This window comes from Notamacropus eugenii, chromosome 1 (assembly GCF_028372415.1).
Source record: "Notamacropus eugenii isolate mMacEug1 chromosome 1, mMacEug1.pri_v2, whole genome shotgun sequence".
NCBI lineage: Eukaryota > Metazoa > Chordata > Mammalia > Diprotodontia > Macropodidae > Notamacropus > Notamacropus eugenii.
In genome coordinates, this window is record NC_092872.1 from 67,931,393 (window position 1) to 67,959,002 (window position 27,610).

Sequence of the window (27,610 nt, forward strand, 5' to 3'; positions counted from 1 at the left end):
TTTATCCAATATTCATTCATTCAACAAATCTTTATTAAGTTAAGCATCTACCATGTGTGAAGCCCTGTTCTCAGTAAGTAATTGGAAGGATAGAAAGAAGAAGTTGACACAATTCTTGCTCTCCTAGAACTTAGTGCCCGATAGGGGAAACTGTATGTACACACATACACACACACGCATGCACACACGTACACATATATAATTATAGATGGAACATCAGCATCATAAAAGAGGTTTAAATATGCTACAGGAGCCTAGAAAAAGTAGAGAGCACTTCCAACTTGGGGAATAAAAGGTAAAACCTCATGGAGTGTTGGGAAAGAACTTTTATAAACCAGTAAGTGCTATGGAAATATAAGTTATAGCTCTTATTATTGAAGAAGATGGCAATGGAGCTGAAAAAAATATTTTTGGTATCCTCTGCGAAGGAGTTGTAAATATGTTCATTATTTTTTCCATGGAGACTAATTTAGGTGGCATTAAGTTTCAGATTTGCAGAACTAAACATGACTTCTCCTTAGATATGTTTCCAAGATTTTAAAACTCCAAATAATGCGATGGCCAACTATCACTTCAGAGGACTAGTGACAGAAATTGAAATGAAAATTACCATAATAATAGATTAAATTCAATTAATGCTTTGCATATGGTTAGATACCACTTTACATACATCATCTCATGTGATTCACATACTAACTCCTGAGGAAGGCAAGAAAATTATTATCCCCATTTTACAGATGAAAAAATTAAGCCTTAAATAGGTTAAGTGACTCTCCTAAGGTTACATGGCTAGCCTTTGGTATAGCCTAGAATTTAAACTCTTGCCCTTCGTACCAAGATGCTCCATAGGGAAAGATACTTAAGAATGAAAAATAAATATAGGATGTGAAAGAATACATAGGCAACCTAGGAGGGGAGAAAGACCTGATGATAACAGTTGATCATAAAATTAATATTTATTTAACCTACAGGGTTATTTGGAGCAAGGGAGCAAGAAGAGAATCCAATGTGACATGTCAACAACCGAGTTGTCATTTAAGCAATGAAGAGGCATCAAACAAATGGCAGCATGGTAAATCTGGAAACTACCAGAAAATCTGAAAGAAAGTATTATAATCAGAAGAATTCTACTTGAAAGTTACTTGTTTGACACCTTCAGATAAAAGAAAGAGAGCTTCTGAAAAGGTATTCTAAAAACATTTTAGGACATTTCCTTAAACTATTTACAACCACAAGACAGTAACAAACTTATCCTTGAGCTGATCCAAACTATGTCTTTGTTCTCTATGTACACTAAAATATTGATTTCTACACTGTGCAAATTAGGGTAAGAGTTGAATGTTAATATGGAATATAGTCTACTTTATCTACCTCCCAGGGGCTATTGAAAAGTATTTTTGAAATTTCTTAAAAATTCTGGATTTTAAAACATCCCAAAAAAGAGCATTTCCCTAGACAAAGTAGAACAGAAAAAAGACTGAAATCACAAACCTCTACTATGAACAATCTGCATACAAACACATATATATATGTACGTATGTATTAATTCAACATGTTACATTCGCAATTTTCCTGCCCGTGTTTCCTTCTCAACTTCTTTCAGTTCTATTCTGTGCTTTTTTTAAAAAAAATACTTCAATGACTTTTATTTTTTGTCAACCCTGATGCTAGTTAGATATACTCTCCCTTCCAATTCCACTCCTCAATAGAAAAAGAAGAAAAACACAATCTTTGTAATAAGCACAATCAAGTAAAACAGATACCCATGTTTGCCATGTCCAAAAATGTATGTCTAATTCTGCACTTTCAGTTTATTACACATCACTAGTCCTCTGAAGTGATAGTTGGCCATTGCATTATTCAGAGTTTTAAAATCTTGGAAACATATCTAAGGAGAAGTCATGTTTACTTCTGCAAATCTGAAATTCCCTGTGTAACACTTGGCTAGAAAAGAAGAGAGCAGAAACCCAAATGGCCCATAGTTGTTTTTTTTACTCTGTCTTTTGCAGGAAAAAAAATGCAACTGGATGAAGGAGATTAGGTTTTTGGTTTGTATTTTTTCCTTATTCAAGCATGAACAACATAAAATTTAATGATTTATTCTATTTATCATGTTTTTTTATTTAAATATTCTAGAGGCAATTGTACCTACAATACTCAAGTGAAAAATATTTTATTTTATCCATCATTCCAAAGGCAGAAAAAGAAATACACTGAGAGATATAAATGCAGATGAAAATACCTTGCCAAGAGATGTGTTATATAATAAAAACAAAACAAAACACAAATGTCTTTTCTGAAGTCAGGAAAAATACAGAATTATTTCTGACCCAGTGAATAAGTGCTAGGGATGCACAGTGCATTAATTAATTCTTAGAAATAAAGAATTGCACTTTGATTAGTAACTACTAAATGGACTCTAGGGATTTTGAGAAACCCTAGAGAAGAGCTTGTAACTCCGTAATAAATATTGAAGTCTTAAGGGAAAATTCCACAAGCAAATCTGTTTCTGACACAATATAGTTGATAAACTTCATTTTAAAAAATATTTTGAGTTCAAAAACATCCACTCCTCTCTTTGAAGACAGTATTCAAGATATACAGCATGAGGCTTCTATGTAATCTGCCTTCCTTTTCCTCTTTCAGTTCTCGTTCCGAATCATTATTTTCCAGCATAATATTTGCACTCTCCCACAAGACATAGTGAGCTCTAAACAACATTGCAAAAAATGAATATTGTGTAGATATAAACAGATAGGAAACAACTAATCACCAACATGGTAGTTATTTCAGAATAAGTTATTTGTGTGTAGTCAAATCATCAACTAGAATATGGATGAAAAATTAACATCAAATTAAAAGATAGGATATAAAGATGAGAGAACCCAACATACAATTTACAACAACTCCAACCCAACCTATTGAAATGAGCTATTGAATATTAAAAAAGAATAAAGATAAAGACATCAACTCTTAATACTCCCCTATCTTAAAGATTCACTAATGCAAAATACCTACCATATGAGTACAAAATATCTCAGAAATCTCTTCAGCAAACAAATACTTAATTTCTTTGCCAAGTGGAGAGTCATTTAGAGTACAAACTCCTTTGCAAAACAACAAGGAAAAACATGAAGGAAGATTATAACAAAGAAAGCAAAAAAGTGAAGGGGGTGGGGAGAGTTTAGCATGAGATGCAACAAAGCCAGATCACATGGCGAGTGTTATAGATGGAACTGGGAGGACAAATTGTCATGAAATGGAACAGATCTGCAAATATTTCTATATCAGTCTTTCCTCAACAATGATAACAATGGGATCGATCACTGAATTTGTTTTTTAAAGCAGAAATGCCACTCAAGAAAATCAAGTTGGGAAGAGTAACCAGATCTAACAATAACAGCAACCACAAAAGAAATTCTTGCTGAAGATAACATAATTTGAAAGGCACTTGAGTTTTCAAAAGAACCAAAGAAAGGTAGAAAATATTGACAATATTAATACAAAGGGGGAAAAGTCTGAGAATACACCAGTAATTATAAATCCATCTGACACCCTTTCAGCTGTATGAGATCATTATCAGAATGAATAAAAGCACATATTAGGGGGATGGATGGCTAGAAAAAAATACGAGATAGAAATTGATGTCTTTCAGACTAAATATTTACAGGCATACTAAGACTAATGAATTTAAAAGGAGAAAATCCTACTGAATTTACTTGTTACATATAAAAAAGCATTTGGATCTGTAAAGCAAACACAGCCCTTTTTAAAGGACTCTTCCAATATGGTATCTTCCACATATATGTTAAAATTGTTTGTTGCATCCTAATAGAAATAAAGACAAAGAGAATTTTGATGAGCCTATGATTATCAATATCAAATAATTATATGCATAAGATTACCAAAAGTATTCACCATTATCATGAAACTCATCTTTAACAAAACCCAAGTGAAAAAAGATATGCTCTCTGAATGGTAAAGGTCTCCTGAAATGATTGGGCTGAGCTCTGGTTCTCTTCAATGAGGTTCACGGCCATGCAAAAGATGTTGGCCCATTAAATCATTTGGGGGGAAAAACAAGTGGATAAAGAAACTGATCAATCAACAAAACAAAACTTTGGAACTTCAAGTCAGTTCTGATTGGGCAATTCTGCTCCCTCCCTTCCTTTCTTCCTCCCATTCTTTCCTCTTCCTCTGTCCACACAAGGAATTATACCCTTACCAGTGGGTGCTCTGCCCAAAGGAATATAAATTTTGATCGCTGAAACTTCACAAGACTTCTTGGGGTTTATGGGCTAGATTTCTTTTTTCAATCTTCCCCACTTATTTATTGTATCATATTAATACACAGGGACAAAGAGCTGGGGCCATAATTAGATAAAAGGAAATGAGATGTCTGAATCATACCCGAGAAACTAAGTAATAGTTCCAATGGTTCCATGCTATTCTCTCCAACCAAAGACTTTTTTGACATTAACATTATCTTACTGGTGTTATATGGATGGGGATCATGAAACACTATAAAGAATTAAAATGTGAGATGACTCAAAGGGCAAAGGAAGGACATTCATGGTAGATAATTACATAGGATAACACAACTTTAGAGGTGAAGATAACCTCTAGTCCAGTTATCTGGTCCAACACCCATGAAAAGGAATCCCCACTACAAAATCCCCAATAATTGGTCATCCTTCCTTTGCTTAAAGAAGGATGAAGGGAAACCCTGCCAAGATAACCTATTTCTCAAAGCAGGTGGGACAACTCTAATTTTAGTAAGGTTTTTTTGAAATAAAGCCTAAATATATCTTTGTAACTTCATAGAATCACAGATATCTGAGCTGAAAGTAACTGCAGATGACATCCATTCTAATCCCTTATTTATAGGAAGGTTAAGGGACTTGCCTAGGTCACTGGGATAATGTTTCAGAGTCAGTGTTATTTCCACTGCTCCATTTGTACTTCACCTTTTATCCAATGATTGTGATTCTTTTTGAAACCAAACAGAACAAGTTTAATTATTATTCTCTGTAATAGCACTGCAAATACTTATGGCTAGTGATCATAATACCCCAAGTCTTCTCTTCTCTAGGCTAAATATTCTAAGTTCATGATCCATATATGGTATGGATTCTAGGTCCTTTCCCATCCTGGCTGCCCTCCTCTGAATGTTCTTCAGTTTATTAATATCCTCCCTAAACTGTGGCACCCAGAACTGATTGTAATATTCCAGATGTGGCCCGGTCAGAGCAGAGTCAAGCAAGATTAACATCTCCTTATTCCTGGGAGCAACACCTCAAATGCAGCTTGAAATTGCATTAACCCTTTAATTCCATATTGCCTCTTGTCTCACGTTATTTTTGCACTTCACTAAAAAACCCTAGATCATTTACCAATGGCCACATAACAGATTCTATCATCAAATCCACATGAGAAGGGGCTTAAAAGACATCTTGACAATGTATATGAATCACATGACTAGAAAAAGACCTGTGTTAGCCAGATAATGATGGTAAGATGTAAAGGATAAATAAAAACCATTGCAGCAACATCTACAAAGCAATAAAATACCTATAATGAGTCCTCCACCCCACTGAGGAGGATTTATGGAAAGATATGGACAAGAATCACATGTGTTGCAATTGGAACCAAAAGAGAGTCTCCACACTGATGAAATCACAAATACATAAAAGTGTGTTTAGTGTCATGATTTCTCTAAAGTAATTATTTTTGGGAATCTGCAAGCTTAGGATGCATTCTCTCCTCATCTTTCCCTCTTAGAATATTTAATCTAATTCAAGACCTCCTACATGAAGTCTTTCCTCATTTCCTGCAGTTGTTTGTTTTCTCTCCCTCCTCAAATTTGATTGTATTTACCTATCTGCCTGCATGTTGTATCCCCAAGTGTTATATAAGGTCCTTGATAGCACATAACACAGTGTCTTGCTCATTCTGGGTGCTTTTTAAAAAGTTTGCTTGAGCTGAATGAAACTGAAATGATTGTATCTGTGTAATAAAGCAAAAAATAATTAACAGTTATTATAAAGCAAAAATGTTTGCCATGAATGGCTTGAATAAGCTGAACACAGATCTGTTCATAAAATGCTGATATGCTCTAACTGGAGTGTATCCCTGTAAACTTGAGAGGTAAGCTTTGGACAAGTAAAAGGACCCAAAATGTCATATCTCTTATCTCCGAAGTTGACAAGCATGCCTTTCCACAAATACTGTGGTGTCACTGTCAGAGACAACATTGGACTGGATGGATAATTGGACTTACACAGTATGGCAAATGTCATTTTCTTGTGCCATTAAGAAAGAATTAGCAAAGAAATTGGAGGAGAGAATTGGACTATACAAACCTTCATAATTGATTATTGGTTTCAAAACCCTCTAATTATGACTCTAAATCATTCAGTGGCTTTTTCTTAGCCTGAATTTTCAAATGAATTAATTCTTCTAGACCAATTTGACAGCGGAGTAATAGAACAGAAAGTTAAATTACCTAACCGTTCATCTTCAACTTCAGATAGCAGTGATGGTGACAAAGAATTTAGGCAGCAGAAGAAAGCTTTCTCATACGACAATGTCTTTGATAATACAGAAGATAGTATTCTATAATACACTGTTTTATTCATGGGAATATTTGTCCATAGAATTCATTTGTTACTAACCAGGAATTTCCATTAGTAAAGATTTGTGAAGAGTCAAGTCACAGGAGTAAGCAATTTCTTGCCAATGTAAGATATTTCTGTGGCTGTTATTTTATTTTTAACCAAGTGGAACAATGCAAATAGATAAATTCATTAAATAAATAGTGGGTCAATAGAAGTACCTTCATGACTGTGGGGAGATAGAAAACCAAAAACATTCTACTCTAAGCCATATCAGCTCTTACATACATAATCCTTTATGGAAGAAACAAAGAGATCCACTGTTGTTATAATAGACTGTATGAGTATGTGTACAGATGCACGTGTGTGTGTGTGTGTGTGTGTGTGTGTGTGTGTGTGTACATTATCCTCTGTGAAAATTAAAAAAAACTATGAGCAGTATACCAGGCAACACCAGAAATGCTCCCAAAAGTCAAACTTACTAATGTCTCCTCCAAAGATGTGGTATTTTTCCGGAGCAAATTGTGCTGAGGTGTCCAATACAACAAGAGAATGAAAACAGAGAGCTTAGAATGGAGGGAGTCTAGAAAGTACCAGTCCTCTGAGGGACGATTATAACACCTCCAACATCACCACAATGCAAATGCCCTATGCCTGAACCCATTCCCACCTTGAACCCAATTTGCTGGATATGGCAAAGGCCTCAAGGCTTCCAAGCTTGGTGAACAGCTTGGGAATGTGGAAAGGAAAAAATGTGGAAACTCTTAACTGAGGAGACAGGACAGGGTAAAGGATTTTAGACTATTATGCTACTAAAGATGTGAAAATCCATCCCTGATCTATTCTAACACATTATATATCTAGGGGGATTGGGAGATTGGGCTTTTGAGGGGAGGGGGACTGAAGGAGAGGTTATATACATACACACACACACAATCACAAGTCAGTGTTCCATTCTTGTTGGGTAAATATTTCTAAGTATTTAATGATATGGATTTTTATCCTGAAAGTGTAGGCAGATAAAGTTGATGACCTCTTTTTAAAGTACTCTGGTATTTTTTCCAGGGTGAAGAGTCCAATGAATAAGAATCAAATGATCCTACATTATTAGGACAAATAAGAAATTGACCATCTCTGTAGAACAGAGAGTAAATTGCACTTAAAATCTATAGAATTAACTTAACATATAATGAAGAACCTATGAAATATCAATTCAAAAGGAAGTGAGACAGATATATTTATGGTCTCACAGGGAAAAAATGCTTTTCAATCTGCTCATCTATCTCAGTAGCTGGAATTGCAGGCCACCTTACTCTCTGACTATATCTAAGTATGATTAGAAAAAGATCAATCTGGAGAAAATTCAAAAGACTTAGAAAATGGCATCAAGATCATTAAATAAGAGGGATATTCTACAGTTACTGGCAGGGGTAGATCCCACGTATATATCTACATATGTAGAATAATTTTCATATTTTCCAGTAATGTATTACATCCTAATTTGAACACAGCAGATTTTTAAAAATTTATCTAATTTGGGTTCACTATCTCTTACCTGACAATCATGAACATAATTCCATAAAAAGGACAAGTACATCAAATTTTTATTAACAACAATGTATTCTACTTTGTGAAACAAAATAAGAAAAACCTATTACAAAAATATCCTGCCTAACCTCACTAATTGTTTCTGCGAAAACATGTTAGGTGAAACATTACAGGAGCACTTAGTTCCAAGGAAACAATGTTATAAATGTGAATATATTCCTGGTGGCCAAATTTCAGACTATAAAAGCTTATATTAGTTCTCTTAAAGACCTAAAGCTATATAATATTTATAATGGTAATACCAACCCAAGTAGGTAACACCAACTCTTCCAACCCAAGAACTCAGGGTTATGCTACAGAAGGTAAAGGCAAAAGAAAGTCACCCTATATATTTCACATAATCAATTATCTTCAAAAAATTCTGGCCCCAAAATATCAATTCACTGGGCAATAAAACTTTATCATATGTAACTTTTTACAAAGCAAAACTGAGCCTTTTAAAGACTATCTCACCGAAGCTGGAAAAGTAAGGGAGTTACTCACAAGCTCAATGCCATTCTGATCGGCATGGGAGATCTGACCTATTCTTTTTCTGTCCTGAACTGATTTGCCCCCCTTATAAGCAACATAATGAACCTCTTCCCAAACCCCAGGAGTTCACTATGTAAATAACAAACAGTGCATTATATGAAGTACTTAGCCTTCTGCAGCTCAGAACTTCTGAGATCTGCTGGTCTCAATCTTCCTGAGGAGTTAGGATTATAGGTATGCACCACTGAGGCAATGTTGGAAGAAAGATGGGTCCACAGAGGAATAAGGAATAGATATGTGAGGGAGCACAGCATGATAAAGCTCCTCAGCATGGCATATGTTCCCTGAAAAACTTTGCACCTTCTCTTGCACTTCCTGTCTATCAGAGGTTTGCTTCATTTCCAAAAGATAAGCCAACAAACAAGCAGAGTTTATCTCTCCCTCTGCCACTTCCCCCAATCAGATTTGTCTTCCCAGCTGGCTATTTGTTTCACTAGAAAGAGAAAAGAGTTATCACTGTGACTTCCAGTAAAGATGGTTTCGTGAAAGGTTACAGAAGAATCCAACTTTCCTACATGTATACCCGCAAATACCTACAAATAGTATCTGACTAACTAGATCAAGAAATACAAAGAAAAACTGTACTAAGTGCCTTTATCTAACCCAAGATCACTCAAAAATGTAATCAGAAGCTTGAAGGACTCCCTTCACTAAGGAAGTCAGTGCGAATGCAGGTGAATAAGCTAGAAGTCTACCAGTGCTCAGACAAGAAGATGCTCCAGCTCTTCTCCACAGTGTCCTAAAGCTTTTGAGGGGTAGAAAACCAGAATGAGCAGACAGGGAAGCCCAGGGGTCTTGGAAATCCATAGATCTCTGACTGTAGAACCAAGAGCCAAGGAAGGCAATATTCTGCAAGCAATACTCAAAGAGGTGCTTGAAGTCTGCAACACTCTGGCCTGATTTGCTCCTGAGGGTCAAGAAACACTCTGAATCTGTGGGCTCTGAGTCTGAGGGTCAGAAGACCCATGGTGTTTGAATAAGGAAACCTCAAGAAGGTCAGAAACCCAGAATGCTCCAACCATAGATGTGAGAATAGGGCTGGTAACATAGGCCAAAGGGGCTCAGGGTCCACAGAAATCTGACCTGAAATGCTACCCAAAACCCTGAAGACAACAGCACTCTGAACCTGGATAATCCAGGTGAGCTCAAAAAATGCCAATACTGAGTAGGTATGCCAGGGATGGTGGCAGGAGCCCAGATAATAGAGGTCAGTACTAAGTAAGACCATCCCATGCAAAATATGTGAGGGGCAAAAATGTGTGGCCCAGATACAAAGTTGCACATCAAGATTAAAGTTAGGGATATTAGTAAAAAGAAGAAGGCAATTACTAAGAAATATTATGGAAATAGAATTGCGTAACCCAGAAAAAGAGAGTTAACTCCACAACCACAGAGAATAAGAAAAAGAAAAAAATGGCTTGTCCCCAACGTCTATAAGTGTACCTGGAAGAAATGAAGGAAAGGATAAAGAAAATGAGTTCTGGAGAAAAGAATAAATAAGTACTTTATAACAGTATACAGAAAGCTTCATTAGAATGGAACAAATAGAAATAAAAAAACTCCATGAGATGATAATAGGAACAAAATGAAAAGCTGAAAAAATTTGAGAAAATATGTTATCTGCTATTAAAAATCATTTACCTAGAAAAACATCAAGAATAGGTAACTTAACAATCTTCCAAATCACTGAAAATCATGAAGATACAAAAAACCTGGACACTATATTTAGGAAATTACAAACAAAAACTGTCCAGATCTAGTACAACCAAACAGTGAAATAAAAATAGAAATGATCTACTGGTCACATCCTGAAAGTCATCTCAAGATGAAAACATCCTGGATTGCCATAGCCAAAATCCAGAGTTTCCAGATCTAAGGAAAAATATTGCAGGCAGATAGAAAGAAAAAGTTCAAAGAAGGGAAAAAGGATTACACTAAGAAATAATACAATAAGAGTGTGAATAAGGGAATACATGAGGAATAGGGGGATGAAACTTAATATTGCTCAGAATGGAGGTATGTGAGAAGAAAAAATATTCAAACCTAGAGAATGGGAGGGTAGGCATCCTATGAATTTCACTTATTTAAATCAGATAAAGTGGGACAGAGTACATATACTTATACAAACACATGAATGCATGTGCATACAGAGAGAGAGAGAGAGAGAGAGAGAGAGAGAGAGAGAGAGAGAGAGCTTAGAAATACATTAAAGTCAATAGAGAAATAAGAAGGAACAAAAAATGAGAAAGTGGGACTTACTGGAGAAGGAAAAGTCTGAGAAGGAAGTCGAAAACAAAACATACTTCAACTTCAGAGGGTGGATTGCAAATAAGGAATTAAAAGGAAAAAAGCAGAAGACCTGGTAATTAATATCTCAGAAGGAGGAAAATGGAGACAAAATGATGTAGAAGCAGATACCTTCAATTATAGATCAATAATGTTTATTATATTCCTTCTCCTTCACCTTTTTCTTTGTAAAGAGTAGTACTGGGGGTGGGGATGGGGCAAGAGAGGAAAAAGCTATTAAAGGATATGATGTAGAGAAATACATAATTAACAATCATATCATCGATGCAAATGAGATGGACTTAACAAATGGAAAAGGATACTAGAACAGAGAGCAGAGTCTAACAATATTGTTTATAAGAAAGCTTTTTGAAACATAAAGATTCCGGGCAGCTAAATGGTGCAATGGACAGAGTACAGGCCCTGGAGTAGGAAGGACCTAAGTTCAAATCTGACCTCAGACACTGTGTGACCCTGGGCAAGTCACTTAACCTTAATTGCTTTCAAGAAAAAAGACAGAAACATAAAGACTCATACTACTAAAATGAGGGGTTGGAGTATAATTCATTATGGTTCAAATGAATTTTGTAAAAATTTTGTAAAAATGTGGCACCATGAGCTTAGGCCAGGCAACAAGAAATAGTCATGATTTAAGTGATTAAGAGATTGAAAAAGAGGAATTATCTATGCTTAATGATACCACAGACTATGAGGTAACATAAATAATTTTATATAGATATAGATATTTACATGCTAAATGGTATAGCATTTAGGTACTCTGAATTGCAGAGAGAAATGGATAGCAAAATTATAATGTTAGAGTCTTCAAAGAAGCCATTTCAGACCTAGATAAATCTGACCCCTAAAAATGAACAAGAAAGAAGACAAGGACTTTAATAAAATTTTAGGAAAAATAGAGATGATGGATATCTGACAATTACTAAAGAGCGACAGAAAGGAATATACATACTATTCAGTGATATGTGGCATTTTAACAAAAACTGACCATGTACTCAAGCTACGTCTTCCCTCTCAAAAAAAGAAATAAATGAATGCAAAAATTAGAAGTACCAAAGACATCCTTTGCTAACAATGAAACAAAAAATATAATCAATACTCTTTGAAGAAAGAATTCAACCTTAAATGAGAGTTAAATAATTTAATTCTAAAGAATTGGTAGGTCAATGAACAAATCATAGAAAATTAGTCTAAGAAAACGGCAACCATGTGACAATACAGCAAAGCAGTCCTTAAAGAAAAACAATTATCTCCAAATACTTTCATCAATAAAAGAAAGAACAAATCAATGAACTAGGTATGAAACTAAAAAAGAGGGAATGCAACAAATTTTAAAACATCAACCAAACACTCAAATAGAAATCTGGAAAAATAAAAGAGATGAACAAAACTAATAGCACAAACAAATTAAAATAAAATAAAACAAGTTGGACAGATAAGCTGATAAATAAGATAAAGGCCTGGAGTTTTGAAAAAAATAATACAACAGGTGAGTTATTGAACTAACAGCTAATGTGACTATTAAAGAGGAAAACCAAACTGTCAAAATGAAAAAACATCCACAACATAAAAATAAAAGAAATTATTGGAAACTCATATGCCCAATAATATGCCAACAAAATTGATCAATAAAATGAATGAATACTTAAAAAATATATAAAATGCCCCAATTAAAAGAACAAAAAAATAGATCATTTAAATAATGCAATCTGGGAGGACAAATTGAATAAGCCATAAATGGTCTCCCCAAGGAGAGAGAAAAAGGAACAAAGAGATTTATAAATGAATACTATGAAACATTCTTAGAACAATCAAGTCCAATATTATATGAAATGTTTGCAAAAATTGGAAAAGGGGATTTTATTAAATTCTTTCATACATATATCAAAGAATTTGGTAAAATTCTAATATATATATTATGTATATGTATATATGTGTGTGTGTGTGTGTGTGTGTGTGTGTATAAAATCTCAATATCTAACCCAAGGAGATAAAAAGCGGAGAAAGAAAAATAAAGGGCAATAGCCCTAAAGAATATTGATGTAAAAATATCATATAAAATTTTGGCAAAGACATTACAAAGCAACATGTAAAAAAAAAAGTTTATGCCACTATGACCAGATTTGAATTATATCCAAAACACAGACCTAGTCCAGTATCAAAAAAAAATTATAACATAATGAATCATATTCATAATAAATCTAACTAAAAACATGGTTATATCAATATATGCAGAAAAAGTTTTTGGTAATATGTAACACCCATTACTATTAGAAACATTAAAAAATCATAGGAATATGTTTGTCTTTCCTTAAAATGGTAAACAGCAGCTACTGAAAGCCAAGAGTAAGCATTATCTGTAAAGCACAAGTTTGGCCTTTCCAATAAGATCAGAGTTACAGCAAGGATGTCCCTTACCATCACTATTATCTGATATAATTGTAATAGTGCTAGCTATATAATAAGTCAAGAAAAAGAAATTCAAGGAATAAGCATGGAAAAGGAAAAAAATCATTGCATTTTTTAAAGATTATATTATAAATTATAGGATTGTAGAGAAGCTTGAAGATTCAACTAAGAATAACATTAAACAATAATTTCAGCGAGGTAACAGAATATGAAATAGACACACATAAATCATCACCTCTTCTATATGTTATCACCAAAAGCAGCAGAAAGAGACAGAAATGGATATTCCACTCAAAATAACGACAGACTACATTAAATATTTGGAAACCGATCAACCAAAGCAATAAAATTATATGAATATAACTATAAAACATTTTATGGAAATTAAAAACAGACCTAAATAATTGGAGAAATATTAATTGCTCATGATTTAGGCATTTCAATATTATTGAAAAGAACTGACAAAATTACCTAAATTAATTTACTTATTCTTTGCCATACTAATCAAACTAACAGTATTACTTCATAAATCTAGAGAAAAACTCTAAAACTTAATCTGGAAGAATAAAATGTCAAGCATCTAAAGGGAGATTTTTTTTTTTACAGTCGGAAGGAAGGAGTCTCTCCACACCAGATTTCAAACTGTACTGCAAGGCAATAGTCACTGAAACTATTTGGTACTGGTTAAAAAATAGAAAAGTTGATCAATAGAACAGATTAGGTAAGCAAACGTAATAGGTTTAATAACCTATAATAGGTTTAATAAACCCAAAGATACCCCCCCCACACACACACACACACACACTACTGAAGTAAAAACTCACTTTGATTTAAAAAGAAGTACTGGGAGAATTGGAAAGAAAGACTATCAGAAATTAGGCTTACCAACAACTCATACAATATACCACAATAAGCTCCAGACACAAGTACTATATATTAAAGATCATACTATAAACAAATGAGAAGGGCCAGAAAGGATCTAGCCTTTAAAACCATGAATAGGGAGAAAATTCTTGATCAAAGATGCAATTTTAAAATGGGGGAAAATATAGAAAATAAAATGGAAAATTTTTATTACATAAAATTGAAAAAAAACCTTGGCATGAACAAAATCAAGGCCACTAAAAATAGAGGGGAGGAGGAAGGAAAAATCTTTGCAGCAAGTTTCTCTGATAAAGCTGTGGTATCTGAGTGATTCAAATATATAAGAACCAGAGCCATTGCTCAAATAAGTAAAAGGTTAAAAGATGAAAATAGGAAGTGAAGGAGGGAAAATGAAGGTATTTATGTAGCTATTAAGCTACATGAAAAATATTGCAAATTACTAATAAAAGAAATGCATATTTTAGAAATGTTGATGTTCCAATTCATACCAATCAAATTAGTAAGAACTGCAAAAACTAGAAAATTAATAATTGGAGGGGATGTAGGAGGACAGGCACACTAATGCAGTGTTGAGGGAGCTGTGACTGTTCATCCAGTTCTGAACTGGTCCAGTCAATTTGCAAACAACAAAAAGTCACTTAACTGTGCATACCTTTTGATCCAGATATATCACTACTGGGCACATATCCTAAAGAGATGAGAGAAAAAGTGCTTTGTGTGGCAGAAAAGAACTAGAAACTAAGGGGATACCCATAAATGCGGAATGACTGAACAAATAATGTTATCTGAATATAAAGAATTCCGAGAAACTTGGGAAAATTATAATGCAGAATAAGTAGAGCAAAACTGGGAGAAAAATTTGCACAACTATAAATAACACTGTGGGGAAAATTTCAATTTTGAGAATTTGGACCAATGCAATTATTATGATTTCTGAACATCATTGATGAAGCATTCTACCTAACTTGTAATAGAAAAATATGACAGAAGCACAAAATGAGACTTCCATTTTCAGACAGGGCCACTGTGTAGATTTTTTTTCCTTGACTAATTTTATTGATTGATTTCTGGTAAGGGGTTTTACATGCTAAGAGTTGAGGCAATTGAGGAACAGAGGGGGCATAAAGACCTTAATGCTCCCCCCCCAAAAAAAAGTGTCCTTGAAGCATATTTTTTAAATACATAGAAAAAGACAGAATGAAGTTGAAAGGGAAATAGACAACTAGGATGGCTTATAACTAACTATTGGATTTATAATATTCTTTTAAAAATACAAGTGGAAATAACATAATAAGGCTTTGCAGTTTCATATATAATTCTCTTCTGTTCTTTGTTTATAGAAATATACGCGTTTAGTGTTTGTCAATTTAAGAAAAACAACAAATACTTTGAAAAATTAGAATATATCTATTTACCAAAAAAAAAAAAACACCCAAAAAATGAAAGGGGAAATGAAAGGTGGGTTTCAAAGGCAAAGGGAGAGGAAGAGGAAAGCTTATCGGTATAACTTGACGATACTACCACAGACCTGTCCAGCAACCATTTTCTGATTATCCTGACTATTAAAGATTGTCCCAGCTCAACTACTCTCTCTCTGCTCTCTATCAATTAGATGGTAAAGGGAACTGACATCTTCAGGAATAAACTACCATCACTGTACAGTTTTTCTATGGAAGGATTTAATTATAGTAAAAAGAAATTCCCAGCAACTATTTAATGTTACTTTACAATAGCATCCTTCATACATTATCATAAAACCCTATCTTAAGAACAAGAAAATCCTCTATAAAGTTGTTAATCAATTGCCTATTCATAACACTATTTCTATAAAAACAACTGTCCATATAATGTTGCTTCATCTTACACTATATTTATCTGGAAAAGATTAAGAACATTAAGGTGAGATAAAGCTTATATTAATAAAGGGAATAAAAAACATTCATTGGGATAGTTTTATGTAAGATTTGATTCTATTTATACTAGTGCCTAAACACACAGCTTAAAGTCCTTTTCTTTTAATATATTCAATCACCCTACTTCCCTTCTTGCCAGATCATAACCACATGACACTTGACAGCAGCACCAACTTAAAAGTTCCCTAAATATTTAGAAAGTGTAGAAATCAAAAAGTCGAAAGAATATCACTATACACTTGCAAGTCTCATAATCATAACTAATTTAGTCATTTAAATGCATTATAACACAATGAAAGTATAAAGGTGGGATTCCTGCGTAAGAGCATCTTGATATCAACCCTTGTTCTGGTTAAAAGAGAAAAACAGAATAAAGCCTTGTGGTTCATCAAAAACCCTACAGCAACTCTCTTGGGGATTAGTCCCAGCCCACTCAGTGTCAGAAAGAGACAGGAGTCAGTCAATCAGCATTTATCAATTGCTAACTATGTGCCAGGCCTTGTGCTGAGTTGGAGATTAAAGGGGGTTGTGGGGAAGGAGAGCAAAAACAAAACAACCCAATAACAAAAGTAAGAAAAAGTCTTTTTGTGCCTTGGATTGGCTTAAGCTAAAAAACAAGAAGAAAGGAAATTTTAAAATTGTAATTCTATATCATTTTTAGTTAAGTAATCTTTACAGCACTTTGATCTTTGTTAGCATTCTTGATTGAAATTACATTGTATAACTTTTTAAATATTTATCATTTATTTACCGGTGTATCTATTTTATTCTTAAATACATGTGCTTGTGCACACGCGCGCATACATACATACACACACACACACACACACACACACACAGCAGATTATGAGCTTCTGGAGTTCAGGAATGTTTTGTTTTGTCTCTGGAATTGTAGTGAACTAAATTGGAATACCCAAGATTATCAGAAGTAGTTAAAGAAGAGAAGGTGAAATTACTCATCAGAATTTCAGATCTCTAAGAAAAAAAACGTGCAGGGCCCCTCCTGCAAGCGTTTATGAACACACTGCTAAACATCAGCATTCATTTTCCACATGAGAATCAGAAAGTCTCATTGTAGCTCTTTTTCTTTAATTTGTGGTTCAATTATTGTTCCCTTCTGTGAAATATCTTGAATATAATGACATTAATAACACTTTAGTTCCCAACTGCCCTACCCAGTACACACTTCCTTGAAACAACTACTCTCTTTCAAATGATTCACAATCTGAGATTAATCCAGTAATAAAGGTGCACAGAATTCTCTCCTACAAAGTAGTTTGTGTGTGTATATGTGTGTGTGAGAGAGACAGACAAAGACACAAAAAGACAGAGAGAGACAAAGACAGAGGGATGTCTTTCCATTGATATTACTGAACAAATTGCTATTTAGTTTTTAAATCAGCAAGAACACAAAATATTCAAATGAATTCCATTCTCAATGGAGAATGAATCATGGGCAAATGCTGGACCAGAGAAATGTGTCTTTTTCAAACAACATTACTCCAATTGCCAAAGTCAATCCAAAAGGCAACTTGTGGGGATGGAAAAATTAAAAATCTCCAAATTGAAAAAAAAGGAGATTAAAAAAAAAGTAATATAATTTTTTTCAACCTTATCAGCAAACATGCTACCTTTAAGGGGTTTGCTTTTATAGGCAACAGGCTGGGTGTGCCTTTACCTGCCTATGGTGACCCTGGCCCTGGCCTTAGGGTGGATTGAACTGGGTAAAAGTGTATTCCTGCAGGCCAGCAGGATCTTTCTGTTTAAGGAGCTCAGTGTTTATTTATGTGCCAGAGGAAGACTCTGCAAGTAAATGGCAGAAAGCAAAACTTTTTAATCAATGCCCTATAATCACTTCCTCTGAAAATTACTATTTTCTATCAGAAAGATTCAGGGCCTGTGATCAACACCAAAAAATAATCTTCTGTCTTGGTTAGTGACATTTGAAATCTTTTTTGTACTCTATTTTATCAGTCAGTAAACATGCATTAGAAAGATACTTATTATGATAAGTATAGTGGAAGAGGGGTTGCAAAGAAGTATCAGGCACACTTGACATCAATAAAATTACAATTTAGTCAGTGAGATAGAATATAATGATTTTTTTTTAGTTTTAATCTAACAATCGAAGGTGCCAAGTGTTCAATGAGTAGCCCAGGCAGGAAGTACCCCAGTTCTAGTGAGTTGAAATTCTTATGAGTTTCAACTTTCCCAAGCTGTAAATTCAAATGATAGTACCACAGCTCTGCCAATAGCTTTCAACTGCTTCGTTTTCTCTATTTTTAATTAAAAGTCAATCCAAGTCGCAAAGACACAAGGAATATATCATAAGGGCATATTAAAACAAAGCAGAGTTTCTAAAATGAAACAGCATGAACTATGGAGAATTGTTCAAATTCCTCCTTTTAGAAAATGAAAAATGAAAGCTGCAAGTAACATAGAACCTGAGATATAAATAGAGATATACACACATATGTGCATTGTATACATATTACATGTGTATATATATATATATATATATATATGTGTGTGTGTGTGTGTGTGTGTATGAATACATACATACATAAAAATACCTGAAGATGCTATGATTCCTGTGAAGAACTCCCAAATAAAAGAGCTGGTTCTCGGGTTGGAAACTCCTTCCACCTGTCCCACTACCCAATTACATCCCACCTGTCTCTTATTTAGTGAAAAGGATCATAGGGTCATACATTGATGAAGAGCTAAAATGGACTTTAGAAGTCATCCAGTCCAACTCACCTCATTTGACATGTGAAGAAACTAAGGCCCAAGACTATACAGGTAAATAAATGGCAGAGAAGGAATTTTAACTTGGGTCTGTTTCCAAATCTAAAGATCTTCTTACTGCACTATATGAATCCTAGAGAGTTTCTTACTATAGATAGAAGTTAAGTGACATGCCCAAGGTCACACAATTAGTAAGTACCAGAAGTAGATTTGAATTTAGAGCTTCACTCCAAGCTCAGAACTCTAACTATTAATACACTGTCTCTTCACATTCATCTTTGATAAATATTAATTTTGTTCTTGACATTTTCCCCAAGATTTAAGCCCAAGCAGTTCATATTTGTTTCTAAAATGAAACTCAAGGAACAAAAATTGTAGCCCAGTTCTCAGGTTTAAAGCAATTAGAGTATGCATATATATTATTATTGGGCAATACTAAGTACATGGCTGCTTGATATTCATTAATTCATTTCCTACAAATACACTCAATTCTCTCTTTCTATGCTGTCCCTGGTATCTTTGTAACTGGTCTTTATTCACTGACCTGTTAGGCAGGTATTGGAATTATTAGCAGTTTAACAAATAAAAGGTGACCGCTCAAAAACTTCCTATAATTTTATTTGTAACAGCTGTTCACTTGCAATAGTGTTTGAATCTGAGAATAGATCTCTCTTTAATGCTATCCATTCAGCAGGGTAAGAGAAAATGTTCACTGTTTACAGTGTTCAGTTATTGCAGCAGAGTTAATTACCAGCAATCACACATTTTACCTTATAACACCATTTCACACTTTCTTAGGATATATTTTGCTGAGATCTCATTTACTTGAGAGCCATTATAATTGTTTTCATCCACAAAATTTTCGCTGCCCTCCTCCATCTGCTAGGCAAATAGACCTTTGGCTTGTTTAAAATTCTACGATAGGATCCATCCTGTGGGTGGAGATCCTAGTGGCAAGAAATTGTTCTTATGTGCTTTGTGTCCCTTTCTGCCTTAAAATGACTTCTGAAAATGACTTCTCATCTTTCCTCTGAGATAAGCACTTTGATTTCTACATAAAGTACTTCTGGATCCCTCTACAACATTTCTACTGAGATCAGTGGGAAGATCCCAGCCACATGCAAAGAGAAGAATACGAATGTTCCAGCTGAAAAACCTTCCTTGGCAATATATAAAAAGAATTTAACAGGATTAAAACTTAGATCATCATAGGGGGAAAAATGTTCTTCATTTTTCCTAAGAAAGTGTTGCCCATCTACTCATAAATGAAATGGTTCCTTTCTGAGCCACAAAAAAGTATTATAATAAAAATCAGAACCCACATACTTATGACAATCATACATCCCAAAGTTTCAGGATAGTCCCAATTTTAAGAAAAGAATTATTTTTTACTGGACTTTGCAAACAAGAATCTCATTTTTCATTCCAGGTGTCCTGATATTTAGTTCAGAAAATATGTATGTCATCATACATAGACTGTGGTGTATCTAAGAAAAAGAGCTAGAAGGCTCCTTTATATTGAATTTTGTGGTACTGAAGTATTCTTATTTCAATTTATACTGCCAATTCACCTCAAAGCATTTCATTCAGGAGCATGAGGGGCCACTTAATTGTCAAACAAGGATTTAATTTGTGCAGAGGAACCTGCATGACAGGAAAAATGTAAAAGAGGAATGGAGGAACAGTTATCTGACAGATGGAAGCAACATAGACAGTGTGTCTACATGGTTTAATACAAAACCTTACAACAACAGCTCTGTAAGGCTCCAGCTTTCCTTTTTATGAGGGATGTTTCAACCTTCTTTTAATTTATTTATAACCAAATATAAACATTTTATTACAGAAAAGAGGAAATTTATTCAAAATAAATCCTAATATTTAGAGACACTTCTGCACTTTACAAGTTAAAGTTGGTGTTTTTTTTTTAAATCATTAGTTGTCTTGGGTTTTTTTTTTGGTGGGTCTCCAATGGGATCTCATCAACACCACATTCTTATGGCGACAGAGAAATCTCTCACCAGACCTGCCTGAGAGTTGATTTTTTTTCTATGTTTCTGTGTTTCTGACTAGATAAAAATTATGCCATCTAGACAAATCAAGCAAAAAAAAAATACCCATTCTTGCTTCATTTATCTCAACTTATGAGTTCAAAATCCTTGAACCACGCAGATACACTGTCTAAATAAACCCCCTTATTCTGACATCTATCAGGGCTCTGCCTTTGTTGCATGTACTGGACATTACTTGGTACTCAATTTACATGTATTTTTCTGTTTACTTATCTGTGGGCACACTGCTTCTCCAGAGTAAAATGTAGGCTCTTCAATGACAGAGACTGTATCCATTTCTGTCTTTGCATCTCCAGTATGGAGCACAATGACTGGCACAAAATAGACACTTAATGTTCAGTGAATTACACTGAACTAAAATGAACTGGATTGATATCTCACTACATATCCACATAAAACCTCTTGAATTATGGGTTGTAGTTATTGTTTTACTATCAACAATTCCCCAAAATTTATATCTATACATTCTAGTGTTTTTTATACCTTTATCCAGTTGATGATCAGAGAACAATTTTATTTGTGACTGTTGAGAATTTTTATAATAACTTTTATCAGCATAATTTTTGTACCAATATGTATCATTGTAATGGGGCAGAAAAACTAATTTGGCCATTAAAAAAAATAAGGTTTTGTTGCTGAATGCAAGATATAAATAACCAAGAAATGCAATAGCTGTTACATCCTTCTAATTCATATCTTAGGCATTACTGTTACTTCCAAATTCACATAACATGGTAATGTACACTGTTCCAAATGTAACATAACATTTTCTGTTCATGCTTATACCCTGACATGCTCTTTTAACAGGTTGCTTGCAACAGTGGTGTACCATAAAAGGGATCAAGATTTTACGGATCACAGATAAAAACAATAGTGTTGTATCCTGATAATCTATTCTCTGGTTTGCAATGTTTTAAGTAATTCTACAGAAAGTCGCAAATCCATGTCATTTTACAGTGTTAGATTTTGCAATCAGATCTCTGAATTAGCTGAGAAGATCATAAGTACGTGTTAGTTGTCCTAAGATTAGCTCACTTACTGGCTATAAATTTAAAGAATTTTGTATGTGTTCAATTGTTGAAAATTAATAAAAGGCCATTGCTAAAAAGTTTTGCCAAACCACAATCCTTATCAATGACCCAGCATCTGAAAAATAGGAGCTACCAGGATTTATGAATTAGAAAATAGATGAAGAACAGATTTCCATTAAGAATCCAAAAATGTAACCAAATCAGGTTTCTGAGAGATGTATATATGAACTCAGGCATCTGAAGTCATGTTCTTAATTTACAACCACCACCACCACCCCCCCACCCCATCAAAGGGAGTGGCTCATGTACAGTCAGATAAAAATATATCTCCTTTGAGAGAATAATTAAAGTAGCAAATATTATGTAATTTACATATAGTAAATACCCCAAAGAATACAAGAGCAAATTAGAGCATTCTCTGTGGTATACTGTAGAAACAGAAATAGAAAGTTTTCATAAAAAGGTTGGGGGGGGATAAATATCAGCCTCATCAAATAAGGAAGGGTAAGAAAGAAGAATCACAGAGTTATACAAAATAAAGAAAAAAGAATGAAAGTTAAAATGCAATAGTATTGAATAAAGTAGGGGAAATGAGTATGATTATTTTAAGAAACAATAAAGAATGAGTATTCAAAGTACTTCTCAAGAACCATACAACTCAGGGCCCATTTGACATAAAACTGGATTTGAGCCAGAATGTCCCAAATTTTATAAGCACAGTTTATTAGCTAGTAACCACAATTTCCCTTTATTACTTAATCTTAATCATTAGCTCCTAAAACCAAATAGTTAAATTTTAAAAGGCTTAAGGCCACCGGATTTCAAATATCCACAAAAGCACCTTGAAGAAGGAAAGAAAGGAAGAAAGCCCTCTAAATAGTCTCATGACTTTAACTAAAATGTTTATCTTCAATGCCACTTAGGAATTTACTTTGAAAAGCGTTTTACTCTGATACTGTAGGATAGTTTCCCATCTCTAACACTTTATAAGTTGGCCATGATGAGCACTTGTTATACATCTAAGCAATGACATTGTACTACAACTTCCTCTAACCTCCACTGGTACACCGAGTAGGTCCTCAAGTGTATGTCAAGTGAATAGTGGAGCAATAAATGAACACTCATTTTACAGAAAAACACATCAAGGTTTTCCATAAACGAAAAGCACCTCCCCCAGAAACATACACTCAAGCACACATACACACACACACACACACACACACACACACACACACATACACACACACACACTTAACCCTCCCCCAAGATCTCAAAGACAGACTCACATTTAGCCTGAAAATCATAATAATCTCATAATAGATTGGTTTGTCAGTTTGCGTGAAAAAAAATCGACATTTACCATGTAGTATAAAGCAGTAAAGATAGCTATTTTAGGATGCTTATGTTACACAAATCATGTATGATATATATGAAGCTAAAAATCACTTGACAATTCTACTTTATAGGGTCGTGTTACAGTGATCTATGTAACTTTTAAATCTTCATGATTTTAAAGACTAAACTTTAATTTCAGGTTACACCACTATTGCTAATTGGGAGGGGGAGATTTTAATTAGGTGGAAGGGAATTCTAATAAGCTTATTCAACTTATGGATGGAAAAGAGGGGTGGGGGAGTCACAGCAGATGTTCCCCAGACCCTCTAGTCCAGAGAAGTACAGTAGATGTGAATTGTTTTCTTCCCCTTCCCCTCTCCTAGAAAACCACCACTAACTTTCATTTAAAAACAAAGCAGGCCTATTTAAATAAATAGAATACATAGTTACAAGTAACTAAAATCTTCCTTCTGGGACAAGTTTCTGAGGCCATTACACGGTCTGCCCTCTGCTCTTCTCAAGAAAGTCCTGAAAAGTCCAGCCACTGAAACATTTGTTGCACTATCTAGAGTAAGGGCTAGAAACCCTGGAACCTGCTGTTCAAACCATAAACAGACACAACTCAAGGCACAATGCAGGTCAGGTGAAAAAATACATTTTGAAATGAAAAAGTTTAAAATGACACATTTATGCTTTCTAATGAGGCAGCTCTACAAGAGACACATTTCCTCATTGTAGAGAATATCTCATCTATCCAGTTGGTTCAATTTCAGCCCTTAAAAAAGTAGCCCTCAATTTGAATCAGTCTTTATCATGAAGTCTTGGTTTCTGCATCCCTCATTCTATTACCTTAAAGCCCACATTTTATCCTTCAGTCCCTCTGCCTTCCATTCTCTTTAAACTAAGCATGTGCAAATCTGTCTAACCGTGTTCCAAAGTGAATCACGTGTTCTGCTTGCTTCTTTACAACATGTATAACTAACCATTTGTATCTTTCTGCCACTATTCTATTTTGTTCCTCCTCTTTAATTGATCCAGCACATAAACAATAGGGCTTCAACAACAGAATAGCTCTTTGCAAAAGAAGATGGAATGTTCAAGATAAGATGATATGTGTTTCTTAGACTCTTTAATAACAGTAATCTTTGTCCAACACAAAATTTTATGTAATGGATTTCCAACACACACAAGTATCCATAACACTATGGCAGACATTTTTCAGGCCTATTATTCCAAAGCCCTATACTGTTCCTGTCACAGTAATTAAGAATTGTGTCACACTGTACTGCATGTGAAAACTAATCTCTTGATTTTTAAAATGCTTAAAACACTGTCCAAAGAAAGCATCACTACAGATTCCTATCTGAGAAAGGACATTTTTTTTGCAATCCCCTTAACAGAGCAGAATTGGAAGGTTCACTTCTTCCCCCTGGTGAATGGGAAACTGTCCTATACTCTGCCCGTTTTATTTCTGGCCCAAATGGGCCAGTTCCAGAGGTGTTAAATCACTGTCATTTTTCCAACACACAATAGGTCACTATTCTGCTCCACAGAGTAGCTGAGGACTGGATTCTTGATTCCAGTTAGGACCTGTTCTAAAGAGAGTCCTTCATGTGGCTGATAAGCCACATGAAACCAAAAGCTTCCATCACATCAACAACCTCTACCACTCTCACCACCACAAACCCCAACACCTCGGACCCCAAGTCTCTTTCCTTTGGAAGGACGGGGAAGCTAGCTAATGAAGCCTGCCCCCCAACCTTCATCAAGAAGCTCTCATCTTCTCTCGCTCTTGCTCTAGTCGCCAGGTTGCAAAAGAATTTCAGTTCTTTTACAACATTTGCCGCCTCTTTTTCACATCTCACTTTAAGCCTCCTTTGCCCTAGCTTCCGAGAGCCACCACCACCATCCCCTTCCTCCATGTCACCACATCGAACCTCCTTCTGAAGCCCACTGTTTCAGCCTCCCTACACCCCAAAATGCATTCCTAATACAAGCACCCAGGGAAGCACAGACCTGTAGTATCTATTGTACATAGATAATATGTTTGTACATAAATGTATATATAGGGATCTACATAGAACATGATCCACGGTAGATGCGATATATGTGCGCGAACACAATTTCCCGACTCCAATTATCCTAACGGAAATAGCACGCTCCCACAGAGCTCAGGCAAAGATACTGGGAGTTGAATCCCTATTTCTCACTCCCCCTCCCTCACCCCCAAATCCACATGCCCTGCCCCCTCTTGCCATGATACGACTTTCATTTGCACTGTGTCCACATCTGATACACACGCATACACTATGCATAGCCCTTGGGTGTGCATATACCCGGGCACATACACCACGATAGCTGTGAAGACGGGGGAAGGGGGACTTGGGGGGCGTAGGGCAGGCATACAGAAAGATCCACTCCATAAGGGCACCGTGCGCGCGTGCGTGTATGTGCGTGTGCGTGTGTGTGTGTGTGCGTGTGTGTATGTGTGCGTGTGTGTGTGCGCGCGCGTGGTGGTGTGCTGTGTGTATGTGTGTATGTGTCGGGTGCTGGGGGAGGGGTGCTGGGGGAGCACATCAGCGGCTGGGGGTGCGGAGGGCAGCTGCCCCGAGGGTGGAAGCAGGCGGAGGAGAGGGCAGGCGGAGGGAGCCGCGGTGGCTGGGGCAAAGGAAGGGAAGTCGGCGGGGAGCGAGGGGAGGCGGCTCTCCCACTTACCCAACAGCAGCAGCTTCAGCTCCCGGCGTGCGTCCCGCTTGTCCCGGCGGAGCTGCCTCTCGATCTCATCGTTAATCCGCCGGGCTTCTTTGGCTTCTTCGCTCAGGCAGCACGCCATGATGGACTCCAGAGTCATTCTTCCTAACTGCTTCAGACACAACCCCCCAGTACCCCCAGAAAACACACGCGCGCGCGCGCTCCTTCCTCACTCCCCGCCGCGGGCCGCGGCGGCAGCTAACCCCTGGGCTGGGGGTGGGAAGAGGGACTGGGGGTGGGAGGGGGGTCCGGGGTAAGGCAGGGTGGGAAGGGGAGGGGAAGGTGGGAGACTCCCGAAGCCGCCCACCGCACGCCCGGCGAAGCCCGATCCCGGCGGCGGGGCCCGAACGCACCAGCGGGTGGAAGGGAGGTTCGGGAGGTGCGAGGAGGAGAGAGGGGGAAAGGCCCGCTCCCCCGGCCTCTCTCACAGAACACCACCACCTCCCCCCACCCCCCACCCCCTCTGCCTCCTGCCTCTGTCACTAGCTAGATCCAACTCCTCCTCCTCTTCTAAATCATGCACCGAGCCACACAGAAACATCCACCAGAGCAGCTTCGCGGCTGCGGCGGCGGCGGCAGAAGCAGCAGCAGCAGCAGCAGGAGCAGCGGCAGCAGGGGCAGCAGCAGCAGCAGCCGCGATGGCACAGACACCGAGCGCACCCTTCTCCCCTGCCCCGCCTGACACCACTCCCCCTGCGCCCCCCTGGATCCGAGATGACACCCGCCGGGATCCCTTTCCCACCCACCCCGGGCTCGCGCGCAAACACACTCACACACTTCCACACACACCCCCCTTCTTCCTCCTGGCCCTCCTCCCCTCCCTCCTCCCCCTCCCCTCCCCCTCCTCCTCTGCTCTCCGCCAGATGCCCACCCCCCGGCCCTGGTGAGTGGCTGATCAGCTTTCTCCCTCCCCCTCGCCACACACACACATTTTCTTCTCTCAACTGGAGCCCAGATCCGGGAGGGAAGCGGCAGCAGCGGCGCCCGCGGGGGAGAGGAGGAGGAGGAGGAGGAGGAGAAGGAGAAGGAGGTGCCGGCGGTGGGGATGGTAGTGAAACTGGAGGCTGGAGGAGGTGGTGTCGCTCGCCTCCTCCCGGGTCTCTGTGCCGGGGATTCTTCCACTTCTCGTCACCTCCCCGACCCCTTCCCCGTGGGGTTCTCCGTGTGCTGATCCTGCTGCCTCCTCTGCCGGTTGTCGGGGCTGTGCCCGCTGGCCCCGGCTGAGAGGAGGGGGAGGAGCCGGCAGGAGGGCCGGAGGCTGAGGCTCGGGCTGCCGAGGCCACCGCCTGCCGCCGCGCCCGCTGCCGCCCGCCCTCGGTGGGCTGTGTGAATCCAGCACCGGCAGCTGCGGCCGCGAACCTGCCTTTGCCAGGGCTTAGCCTCCCGGGCGTGGTAAGGCAGAAATATGGCGG

General features: G+C 37.0%; 1 protein-coding gene across 1 annotated transcript in view; it reads right to left on the reverse strand.

The window, feature by feature from the left end:
* The window catches only part of LOC140501406 (guanine nucleotide-binding protein G(q) subunit alpha), a 397,622-nt gene extending 371,035 nt beyond the window's left edge, over positions 1 to 26,587 (reverse strand). The window contains exon 1 of the mRNA XM_072604982.1: positions 26,163 to 26,587. Within this exon, the coding sequence (XP_072461083.1) occupies positions 26,163 to 26,298 (136 nt within the window). The 5' untranslated portion in view covers positions 26,299 to 26,587. The remainder of the gene's footprint in view (positions 1 to 26,162) is intronic.
* Between the last annotated feature and the right edge of the window lie 1,023 nt (positions 26,588 to 27,610).